Raw genomic sequence first — 11594 nt, forward strand, 5'->3', positions numbered from 1 at the left:
CATTTTTTTTCGTAAAAATTTTTCGCTTGAAGCTGGTAATATTTGCAAAATGGTGTAATTAATAACAATAGCTAACAGCTAATTTTTAATGATTTTTTCTCAGTAAAAATTTGGCAAAATATTTGCGAATTTTAATAGTGATTAGAGACACCCGAACAATATCAAAATACTCCATATTTTGAATGCAGATGGCCATGCCATGCCGTGAAGCCAAAAAAGGCTTAAGTCTGCAAAATATGATAGTATTCATATACCTATAATCTAAAAAATCTGGTCTGTAGATTACGCATATTGTGGTCTGGAAAATAGACTTACCATGTACCCTTAAAACTTCTTAATAATAAATAAACAATAATTACAACAAATACAGTGTATAAAGTGAAGAATACTGTTTTAAAATTTAATAATCTTTTCCTGAAAGGTTATGAAATTGTTTGGAATTTTTTTTTACGATAGTCAGTTATTTACAATTTTAGTAAAGGTCACAGAAAAAAAAGAAACTTTCAATGACACGGTGGTAAGTTATTTAAAAAACCGGAAGGAAGATATGTTGTCCCAAATAGTAATTATCTGAATACAATTTAATTCTAAGTATTTTGTTCAAACTGAACGTGGAGGATCATTACAAAGTCTTTTTCTGCAGCCTTTATACAGTATCGACAAATCTGCAAGATTGTTTACCTGTACTAGTGCTCATCCCGATGTCACGATTAATATTTAACTTTCACTGGAACGTATTGCGCAAAGTAAAAAAAATGCCGGCTGACTTTTATACTAGGACTGGATAACAACAGCTTGTAACCTGTGTTTATATTTCAGCACAATTTACACGAAAAGTTACACCCAAAATGCGGTGAGCGCTTTAGGGTATTTGCGACATATTGTATACCTGGACTACATTACTCTACTTGGATGGCACGGTTTACGGACTCAAGTGCTCAACTTGACGTTCAACGCTTAATTATTTGCGGCTTAACTCGGCGTGTCGTCGCCCGGTCTCTTATCTAGTTTAAAGTATAATAGTTATTTATACCAATTTCAACTAAAAAAAGTGAGTGTGAAGCATGCTTTTTCTCTACTTAATGTTGACGGCCCTGGATTCCATTACTGGACATGCGTTTATAACATTAGTTCACATTCCTGAAGACATACTTGGTAGATAATAACTTTGAATAACACGTACATGCTTTTTCACTACCCTTTATTTCATTTTTTTTTCGCCTTTACGGAAAATGAAATGAATTACATAAAAAAATGCAAAACTCACAAAATCTTGAGTTAAAGAAACAAACAAAGAAAAGAATTATTACGAAATGTAGCATCTTTACTCGATATCGCACTAGCGAAGCAAAACATGGCGGAGAATACTACAATAAGATCGCAGAAACGCTAATGTCAATAAAAAAATAACTATAAAACAAAACAATAACATGTCCTTCTATTGGCCACACATTACGCATTTAATAAATTCTAGACCAATCGGAATAAATAACTACTTTTGTGTTTTGTGCTGGATTTTGTCTTATACTAGTAAAAAAAGATCTCCGTGTTGTAAGTAGGGAATTTCAATAAATACAAACTTTGATCGGCCTTTTGGCGAGTTTAACTGCATTGTTAACTAGAAAACACAATCAAAAAATTTATTAACAATCTTATTGTGATGTAAACATAAGATGATTTGACAAGCAGATGTGAATATAAGTCCTCGCTTAAAAATATAAAATAAAAATAGAACAGAAATATTTAGGTGAGGAAAGCACAAACGAAAGAAGTAGAAAATGACAATCTGTTTCCAGCAGGTTACAATCATGATTTTTCACGCACTTTGTTTACTGTCTTATGTCACGCCTTCTGATGTCCTTCCCGTGATCATCCAGCCTGGTGACATATACATAATCGGTATTTATTCTATCACTTTCAAAAACCAAGCTGGCCATGCATACGATAAAGCAGCTTTATTTAATCATTTAGTAGTAAAAGACATATTACAAGATGAAAACGAAGTTCTTACTATGGTTGCACTTAGTCAGAATAGTACGAAAATGCAAGTCGGATATATGGCTTACAACGTAGCTGGCAATCAAACGAAATTGGCCGAAATAATGGCATCAATCTTACTTGATAAACAATTTCGGATTGAACATAAACTTGGTTTAAATAAAAATCAAACTTGTAATTGTGATAGCTCAGCTTCAATATATAACATCGTTGCAGTAATTAGCCTCGTTTCTTCTCAATTAAACAAACTTGTTTCAGAGCTTTTAGTTCCCTACAAAATATTATTACTGGGTTATAAAGACAAATTCAGTACATTTGAAAGGTATTCGCAAGAATTTCCTTTGTTCCTTTTAATGGAAAAACATTACGATCAAGCTTTGAGCTTTATACATATGATAAACCATTTTCAATGGGAAAAAGTTGCATTGGTATCCGTTGTAAGCGAAACAGAAGAGTCAAATGAACAAATCGACAACGTCATCAAGTTACTGTCGCAAAATTATCGCCGTATTTGCTTTGTAGTGGAGCAGATTCCTATGAGCAAAATGGACAGTTTAATGAGTAAATTACAGAACACTACGAATATTGACATAGTGTATATGATAGGAAACGGACTTGATACTTTTACCTTTCTATACGAACTAGACAAGCGAAAAATATATGGTAAAACTTTGTTTGTTGCTGGATCGTATATGCTGACTACAGCATTTTTAAGCTTTATCTCAAATAGAATTACTCGTGGTCTGTATTTTACCAGGATGGATATGCAAAAGCATTACGGACATGGCGATGTAAACATCTTCGACGATATTTGGGTACAACATTTAGTAAGGAGACAAAATATAGAAAAACGAAGTTTGGCAGCATATTCTAAAACTGAGAATTTAACGGCGCCGAGTTTTTTACAAGAGTTTTTACGAGAAATATTGTTTCAAGTGTGGACGAAGGGACCAAATATAAGCGATATTCAAAATGGCACAAACCTATTTGTGCAATCAAACAAGCATTTTGGGAATCCCTATATTATGACTAACATTAAGTCACCCAATCAGAAAGCCATATTTAGTACTTTAGACATCCCAGATGACTTAATGTGGCCAGGTGAGTATAAGTATCCACCAAGTTCGAAATGTATGACTACAGAATGCTCACCTGGTACAGAGCCCCGAATAGGTGACGTCCATAAGAATAACACTTATTGGCAAAAGGAACGAAAGTGGTTATGCGTGCCATGTAAAACAAATTATGTGAAAATTTCATATGGACTAACAAAATGCAGAAAGTGCATAGGTGAATATGTTTCAAATAGGGAAAGAACTAAATGCGTTGATCCGTATGAAGATTTCTATTTGAAAAGCGAAGACACAATTATGATTTGGATATATTCTCTTTGCTGTATAGAATGTTGTCTTCTTCTTTTTATGGCTGTGCTATTCAGCTTCTATCAGCACACTCCTGTCATTCGTGCATCAGACTACAAAATGACCATGCTACAACTTGCGGTGTATTTTCTCATAAGTATTCTGTCAATTACGTTTTTTGTTGGTCAGCCAAAGCTGTTCACCTGCAGGTATCGATCGCTTATAGTTGGATTGCTTTTGACATGCGCAGCAAGTATAACATTGGTTAAAACACAGAGAGCTTTTTATCTCTTTAAACTAAGACGAAGAATGACAAAAGACGAAGTCAGAATGACCAAAGCTGGATGCTGGCTTGTGATTGTGCTCTTCTGCAGCATCGAGCTTGTCATCGGTTTTGTGCATCTCCTTCATGAGACCATAAGCGTACACGAAAAGTTAGAAAGAAATTCAATGAGAAGAAACATTTACTGTTCGAGCGAAAAGCACCTTCAAGTTCAGATCGGGCTGGCATTAATAACATCTTTGCTTTGTGTTATTCAAGGATTTCGAGCAAGGCATCTCCCAGAAAACTTCAATGAAACAAAGTACATCACCTTTTCAACTTTTACGTCTACTTTAATCTTACTCACTCTTTTCCCTTTGCATTACAGCCAACAGGACAATCGAGGCAAGACAGTTGTGAACGTTTTTGTCTTGCTTGTTACAAATTTAGTGTGTTTTTGTATCATGCATGTGAAAAAAGTTGTGGTTCTTCTTATCTATCCCAGTCAGAACACCATACAGGCATTTCAAGAAAGTCGTATTCAAGCCGTCAAGGATCAAGTTCATGAAGAGATAAACATAAATTGAACGTTAAAGGCGTATCCATACGAAAATCTTAGTTATAATAAACTGCTTTATTTGAATATTTTTAGGGAAACGTTACACACGCAAAGATTAAGGCATTTCTTTTAATGAATCAGTCGAATGATCTGTTGCATAACGTGACGATGAATTTAAAAATTAATTTACTGTGACTATTACTAAACCTCCTTGTTATTACGTAATAAATTTAGTTTGTGGAAGTTGTGTTTCCTGTTGAAAATTTAGTCTTATGAAATACTGAACATTTTTTTTATACAGATGTTTATTGAACGTCTCTACAGAAAATTGTGACAGTAGGAAAAAAAAAAGGAAAATGCATGTCACGGACAAAATGAAGAAAAAAAAATCCTTGTTTACATATACGAGAGCTTTATTTTAGTAACATTAGAATATTTTCTCGAAACTCGAGTATTTTCTATTAAACATTTGTTGTTTTTTCTCTCACTACCCAGACTCCTGAAATTTTCACCTAGTCCAATATTATATGTAAAAAAAATGAGATATTGCATTCTCCATATTGGCCAATCACGTTGGAGATATTTTTCGTGTTAATGTTGAAACTTATCCTTTATATTAACTTATTAACAGCTTATTAATGCACATATGCAGAAAATAAATTTCGGAACCTTTTTTCGCCGTCTTTCTTATTTCCCCGGCTAGTAATTACTACAGTGGAATCTGTCTATCTCGTCTATTCTCTATCTTCAACTTCTTTCTACCTCGAACTAAAGTCTCGGTCACTACGTTGTCCGCCTAAGGTATTTTTCTTTCGTTATCTCGAACTTTCTCTATCTCGAACAAATTTTTTGGTCCCTTGCGAGTTCGAGATAGAAAAATTTCACTGTATATGGTTCTGCAACGACAATGTCTGCAGATAATTAAAATTCTTTCGCTGTTTACCGAAATCAGTACTTAAGGGTTTTGTAGAATCCAATATCGCTCTGAAATATATATAAAAAAAGTTGAGCCATTTAAAGTATTGTAATATAAAATATTTTTTTCAAGAATTTCAACAATGACCCACATATATGGAGAGAGAATTTTGCTCGTGCAATGTAACAGCTGATTATAGTTGGTAAGGATTTTTTTTAGTGTTTTATTTTATTTCAAAAAACAAAATTTTTCCTTTTATTAATGAAATGAATTCCACATCAAGTCAATAGTCTGCTAAGATCAACACAAATTACAATCCAAACATAAAAAAGTGTTGTTGTTTTTTCGTGGTTACAAAACGTTTTTTAAGCAGATGACTCAAATTCTACGTTTCCAACTCTCCTTTAAATTAACACAGCCAGCCAGATTGTCATAAAATTGACAATATAAATTATTTAGTACCTTTAAAGGCAGGTGATAGCACACAGTAGAATCGGAGGTCAGAAAACAAATTTGGAGACAGCAGAAATACTCCCACAATAAAAATAGGTGGACGGGGGGGGGGGGGAGTATTTCTTTCTCTATTTTTTCGTGCATACCTACAGTAAACATGAGTCAATGTGTAACATGCATAACAAAATATAATCGTAATTTTAACTTAACACTACTCAGTAAACAAGAGAAAATTCTTGTCTAAATAGTAGTCTATAGAAGAAATAATGCTGGTGGGTTAAAAGGACATGAACTAATGTTGTTGTTTGTTCTATATATACAGTGAACTCCTTCTAGTAGGAGCTTGAGTTGAAGTGAAACTTACAACACTTTCTATCACTCCAGTTACTTTTACGGTCGGTGTCACAAGCCATGAACAAAATATTACATTTAACACCGCTATTCCACAATAAATTTTAACACAATGAAAATTATAACATATGAATATTATACATATTCAATGTATTCTTGTAACAAAATGCTTTTTTTAAAATAATTTGAACGTTTTAAGTTGTAATTGTAGTAAACTTTTTGTCACTCTCGCTTAAATTAGAGCGCAACTCTTTCAAAACATTATGAACAAGTTCAAGTATAAGTTTTTTTCTTTCTTTTTATTATTAAAGTAAAAATAAATGGTTCTAGAACCAAACAGGACAGTTTTAGTAGAAACTCTAAAGTATACAAAACTATGTAGCTACTCATGTCAAAAAGGATTAAAGTAAGTCTGCTCATGATTTGACTTTTATTTTGACATTGATCATTTTGTTATGCATAAAGTTTGCCTTCCAATTTGAAAAAAAAATTAATGCCTCCGTCTTTCATCCTTTTGTGCTGACTAGTTCCTAGTTTTTTTACAATTTTTCTTCAAGCAACCGCTACAAGAAATGCACTTTAATGTTGACGTTATTCTTTGCTGCAAAGAAATTCTTGAATGAAAATTGTATCTCTCTTTTACTATATTTCTTTTTTAGATTTTGTCTCTGGTTTATAATGAAGATTACAGCATTGTATAAACGCCACACATTTCCGATAACCATTGATCCAACAGACACCTTTAAAATTATAAGGCGCAAAATACGCATTGAAATATGCAACACGATAAATCTTTCGCACAAATGGGAGCTAAGGCTCTATTTGCACGGTGTTTTGATGCCTGATAACATTGTTGCCAATGATATCGGATTAAAATCAGGTGATAGGTTACACTGTCGTTTCAAAGAAAAAATAAGCAGCGAGTTGCTAGTGCTTGTGAAATATGATAAGCGAACTGTGGAGTTGCGAGAAAAAATATGCTTCGAAACAAGCACGGTGGAGCATCTACGTGTTCTTTTACAGAACAAGTTAGGCATTCCAGTAAGTCTATTCCGTTTAGTACAAGTAAAAGAAAGTGTTCTTAATTTAAAAGAGCATAGAAGAGAACTCTTTGATATTCATACACTGAAGCATTACGATATAACTGAAGGTGATATTATACATTTGGAGGTGTGGAAGAACACTAAAAGCTTTCTGATTGGTGCATTAAAAGGGGATATTATACAAACATTGAATAGCATTCCTAGTTACTACGATAACTCAGATTTAAACAGATATCTACTCAGAGTAGCATTGTTCATAGCAGCTCACAAAAATTTCGCGAAGTTGGCAGTTCAAATCATGCAGCGTGGCATAAGGTAAGAGTAATTTTGCTTCCTAAATTCAACATCAAATGATCCAATAACAGCCAACGTCCTTAGAAAGTTCTTATTCTTATTGGATCCTCTAAATAGATTAACATTAGCGAAATTCCTAAAATACTAGTACTGGAAGGCATGGTTTGTTTACATGCAACAGATTGTCTTATGAAACCAAACTATAGGCCATCCTTTTGTTAAATAGATGCGAAGAAGCAGTGGGAGAGCATCCCTCCAGACAATGGTGTGTGCGACAGTCTCATCCTGAGGTGCATAAAACTGCAGTGCATCAAGCAGCTGAACAAGGGAGTTTGGACTGTTTACAACTTTTCCTACGCCATAGCCCAGCGTCCGTAATAAAACAAGATGGTTACAAGTTAACTCCGTCTAACTTAGCGTCACTTCATCGTAAAATGGAATGCTGGAAACTTCTGATCAGTTCACAGTTCATGTACTACAAAATCAGAGGAATCCGGTTAACAGTGTATGCCAGAATTATGCAGTGGTGCTACAAAGCACGAGAAAGAATTATGTGTTTTAAGGGCCAACCTTTATTTTTGCAGTCAAATCTCAAGAATCCAAATCGTGTTGTCTTAGGAAATGCTTTAACGGTTAATGGTGTGGAATGTGATAGTTTTGACAGTATGTGTGACGACTGTACAAAATTGCCTGCTAAAGTCAACAAGAAATCACGTGACACACACGTACCAGTTGTAAAGAGAAGTGAGGAAATGCTCAAATTTCCTTCTAGGAAAATATCTGTCCGGCAATTCAATTTAAACAAGTCTTTAAGGATATCCTCACCGCCTATCAAGTCAGATCAATGGAAGGTTCCAATTACAGCTAAAATAGTTAGAAATGAACACAGCAGTAAAAGCATCCAGCCTAAAAAAGAGGGAATACCAATCTTATTCTCCGCTCTGCATGATTCTAAATTGTATGCGAATTCTCCAAAGTTCAATACTTTTCCAGAACACGCCGGCAATCGTATTCATTCTAAGAAGAGCATTTTGAAATCATCCTCAAAATGTAGGAGCCAAACTGAAGATTTACTTTTACGCACTACCGGATTGTCTTCACGCGACATAGCACAACAGTGTTTAAAGCTTGGTCTCTTGTTTGAGAAAAGAGGATGGTGGACGCAAATGGATGTTGCTATGAGAAGCAGCAAAAACATAATTCAAAGAAGAGAAGAAGGAAAAAACTATTTTAATTAAAATCTAATTCCCATCTGCTTAACAAAAACAACCTTAGTTACAATTCATGTGTTGGTTCTCGTACCGTGAAATAAGCTATTTCTTTAGTGGAGGCTATGCGTAATCGATTAGATATTGCGAAAAATATTATTAAAAAAAAATTCACGTTAGTCTCCAGTGGAGACCAAGCTTTATAAAGCGGCTTCGCCAAAATGAGGAATTTTTGCATGTAATGTTCACCAAAGCAGAAGAAAAGTTTCAACTCCCTGTCCTTTTTACTTTTTTTATGTTTATACCAAACTCTTAAAAGGAGAGAAAAAGTCCGATATGAACGTGATGGGAAGAAGTCCTGTAAAGGAGGTTAAAAATAATGGCATACTTCACTAGAGATAATTAAGTAACAGCTAAGCAAGTCGTTAGCCCCTTTTTTTATAAATTAATTTTCGATAGAAAAAAACGTCAAAAACTTTTGAAAAGGATTTGATGATTTTTTAAAAGTTTTAAGTAATGGGAGTCATATAATTAACGAAGAATAACATGAATTTTTGGGCGATTTACAAATAATAATTCCTCTTAAAACGTTTCAAATGATCGTTATGTCCAGGCTATTTTTCTGACGTAATATACATACGCTGATGAATGAACTTTTTAAAAATATTTTTTTGGCGACGAAATAATTAGTCTTCTGATTACAATTACAATTAATGAGCAAGAAGAAAAATATTTCGTACCGTTGGATGGTCCAATTACACCTCTTTAAAACATGCGGATTATTATTTCTCACACCTTAGAGGAGATACGGAAGTCCAACGGTTTTGGCCAATCTTATACCGTAAATCAACGTGATTCGTCATCTAAGGATTGACTAACCATCTAGGAGTATAAAACCTGTATGGATAGCTTAGACTTACATTAAGAAAATAAACTTTTTAAACAAGGGAAGGTGCAACTAGAATCGGAATGTGAATATGTTACAGGAATTGTGATAAACTTGATAATTATGCATATCAACCGGTTATTATACATAAAATTAGCCCTGATCCAAACGCCTATACATGATATTATCATATTCCCCAGAGATGTAAGAAACGTAACACTAGTCGTAGCTTACAGTCTTACCTATGTCAAACATAATGCTAGAATTGTTTGGCCAGTTATCAGAACGTAAGTTTAAATCTATCTGCCCAAATTGTTTTACTGAGTGATGGCAATAATGGAGATAATTATAACGTTGGTTCGTAAACAATCGCTGGATTTGCAAAATTAGAATTTGTTCTAAATCAGGAACGTTAAGAGACATAAATTTTTATCTATATATTTACAAACAAAATTAGGATGGAATGTATTAAATAACAGAGCACACATCACTTCTTAATTTTGCCTTGTGTTTTGAACATAATCCAATGATCTCCTGAAGCACAATATGTTTGGTTCTAAAGAAAAAGAATCAAACAATGAAACGTAAAGGCGTTTTGAAAAACAAAAAACAAATTTTAAGTCCAATATGCCAACTTCACCACAGATCAATTCGCTTAGAGCATTATGTTTTAACTTTATTTGGTCTGAGCAGAGGGGTTAAATTCAATTATCTAGGAAGGAGGGTTTCTGTTGTTAAAATCCACCTCTGTAGCTTCTTACGTTTACAGTGTGATGTCATAATTTGCTTTATGACTATGGTTGAAAATTAAAATTAACACCGTTTGCTAGATATAATTTAGAAACCAGTAATTTTTTTGGGTCCAAAAAGTTGAATTTAAGGGCGAATTTTTTTAGTATTTACAATATTTTAACTTATTTTTCTGTCGAATCTAGAACTGAAGACATTATAAGAAAGAATGTATATTCCGGACAGAATTCTGACGTCACATCAAGTGTGAAACAAAGTTTTTTCCTACAATGTTGTTTCTAAAATCAATTTATGACAATTATCAGAAGATTTGGCAAGGCAAAGACGAAAATTTTACCTGGTGCATGGTATAAATAATGAACCCATCCTCTTGACTGCGTCACGCCCAGCTTTCTCCATTCCGCTTCAGTCATCAATCTTGATTGTGGAACAAGCTTAGCTAATTGTTTCGGTAGCAAAACATGCCTAGTAGTAAAAACCACCAACATATACAATCTTGGATATATAATCGCAAAGTTGGTAACATGGGAGACCTAAGTCTATTTATGTTGGGTATTTACAAATCCCAAGTCATGTTCAATCAGCATTGAATAAGCTCCACAAAAACATTGAAGCAGCTTTTATAGAAAACAATCGTGAACTAGTTTGTGTAGGTGACAGGCTTATTAAAGGGATTCGTAATAAATCTTTTTTTAAAAAAAATCAGGCGCAGGACAGAAGAATACATTACTTGCATAAACTTTTAGAGTAAATACTTTTGATAATTTGTTTCCTTTACTACTCTTTGTAACAACGAAAAATCACAATTCTGGAAATGCAACACTTTGTTAATATTTTGGAAGGAACTTAGGAACATTTTTAGAAGTAGGTGCGTTCTAGAAGAAAAATAAAAGTTCAAATATACTAGGAAATGTCTAAAAGGGGAATTTTGAAACGCGTACCTGTATTCGTAGTGCTCATCTGTATATTTATCCGAATAATATATTTGGTGAGACATTTTTCTTAGATATTCTCTTCACTTTAACTTTTCGCTTTTCTCTGAGCGAAGCTTGCATTTGATATCTCTTAAGAGTGTACAAAACCGGACACACATTATTTAAAACTCAATGAACCATAACTATGTTTCCACTAGAGAGCATTAAAACACCCTTTACTTTCCAACGATTTTACATATTTATGGCTCTATTTACACATGCAAGAATCTGTTATGAGCCCAGTTAGCCAGCTCCCAAAGTTTTCTGCCTGGTAATTATCTTTATTCGAAAACTCCTATGAAAAAGAGGTATAAGGTAGCAAACTAGAAATTAGAAGGGGGTAATCACGGTCCTTATAACTGGTCTTCCGAAAGTCGAATCAAGTTAAAACACCCATAATAAACTCATCTTTCTAAATACAAATACAAAAATTCTGTTACATATGTTCAATGCTAAAAAAGGAGAATACATTTTTTTGTTTTTTAGACGAAAATAATAATGTATGATGGGAATTAAATACTATATGGAAAATCCTTAGT

General features: G+C 33.6%; 3 protein-coding genes across 4 annotated transcripts; 2 read left to right on the forward strand and 1 right to left on the reverse strand.

Annotated features, from left to right (window-relative positions):
• The first annotated feature begins 1808 nt into the window (after nucleotides 1-1808).
• On the forward strand, nucleotides 1809-4208 carry LOC130628634 (G-protein coupled receptor family C group 6 member A-like). The gene has a single exon (XM_057441615.1). It carries the CDS (start codon nucleotides 1809-1811, stop codon nucleotides 4206-4208), a length of 2400 nt encoding a protein of 799 aa, XP_057297598.1.
• A 958-nt stretch (nucleotides 4209-5166) lies between these two features.
• Nucleotides 5167-8861, forward strand: LOC130629299 (protein ANKUB1-like). Of its 2 annotated transcripts, none has more exons than XM_057442456.1 (3): nucleotides 5167-5298; nucleotides 6560-7258; nucleotides 7464-8861. In XM_057442456.1, the coding sequence occupies exons 2-3, from the start codon at nucleotides 6579-6581 to the stop codon at nucleotides 8473-8475; spliced, it is 1692 nt and encodes a 563-aa protein (XP_057298439.1). In that variant the 5' UTR covers nucleotides 5167-5298; nucleotides 6560-6578; the 3' UTR covers nucleotides 8476-8861. The 2 variants fall into 2 exon arrangements, with proteins under 2 accessions (XP_057298439.1, XP_057298438.1); XM_057442455.1 differs by lacking the exon at nucleotides 5167-5298 and adding an exon at nucleotides 5965-6306.
• An 847-nt stretch (nucleotides 8862-9708) lies between these two features.
• LOC130628577 (cyclin-dependent kinases regulatory subunit-like) lies at nucleotides 9709-11164 on the reverse strand. The gene is made up of 3 exons (XM_057441536.1): nucleotides 11023-11164; nucleotides 10419-10546; nucleotides 9709-9887 (listed from the first exon to the last, which is right to left on the reverse strand). Exons 1-3 carry the CDS (start codon nucleotides 11076-11078, stop codon nucleotides 9826-9828), a joined length of 246 nt encoding a protein of 81 aa, XP_057297519.1. The 5' UTR covers nucleotides 11079-11164; the 3' UTR covers nucleotides 9709-9825.
• Nucleotides 11165-11594: the final 430 nt, after the last annotated feature.

This window comes from Hydractinia symbiolongicarpus, chromosome 15 (genome assembly GCF_029227915.1).
Source record: "Hydractinia symbiolongicarpus strain clone_291-10 chromosome 15, HSymV2.1, whole genome shotgun sequence".
Classification (NCBI taxonomy): domain Eukaryota; kingdom Metazoa; phylum Cnidaria; class Hydrozoa; order Anthoathecata; family Hydractiniidae; genus Hydractinia; species Hydractinia symbiolongicarpus.

Coding starts and splice junctions, on each gene's coding strand:
- LOC130628634 (XM_057441615.1), top strand. CDS start 1,809: ATGATTTTTCACGCACTTTGTTTACTGTCTTATGTCACGCCTTCTGAT.
- LOC130629299 (XM_057442455.1), top strand. CDS start 6,221: ATGGTTCTAGAACCAAACAGGACAGTTTTAGTAGAAACTCTAAAGTAT. Junction 6,307..6,559: donor TCATGTCAAAAAGGATTAAA/GTAAGTCTGCTC, acceptor TTTCTTTTTTAG/ATTTTGTCTCTGGTTTATAA. Junction 7,259..7,463: donor ATCATGCAGCGTGGCATAAG/GTAAGAGTAATT, acceptor TTTGTTAAATAG/ATGCGAAGAAGCAGTGGGAG.
- LOC130628577 (XM_057441536.1), bottom strand. CDS start 11,078: ATGTCTCACCAAATATATTATTCGGATAAATATACAGATGAGCACTAC. Junction 10,547..11,022: donor GATGAGCACTACGAATACAG/GTACGCGTTTCA, acceptor TTTTACTACTAG/GCATGTTTTGCTACCGAAAC. Junction 9,888..10,418: donor TTATTTATACCATGCACCAG/GTAAAATTTTCG, acceptor CTTTTTCTTTAG/AACCAAACATATTGTGCTTC.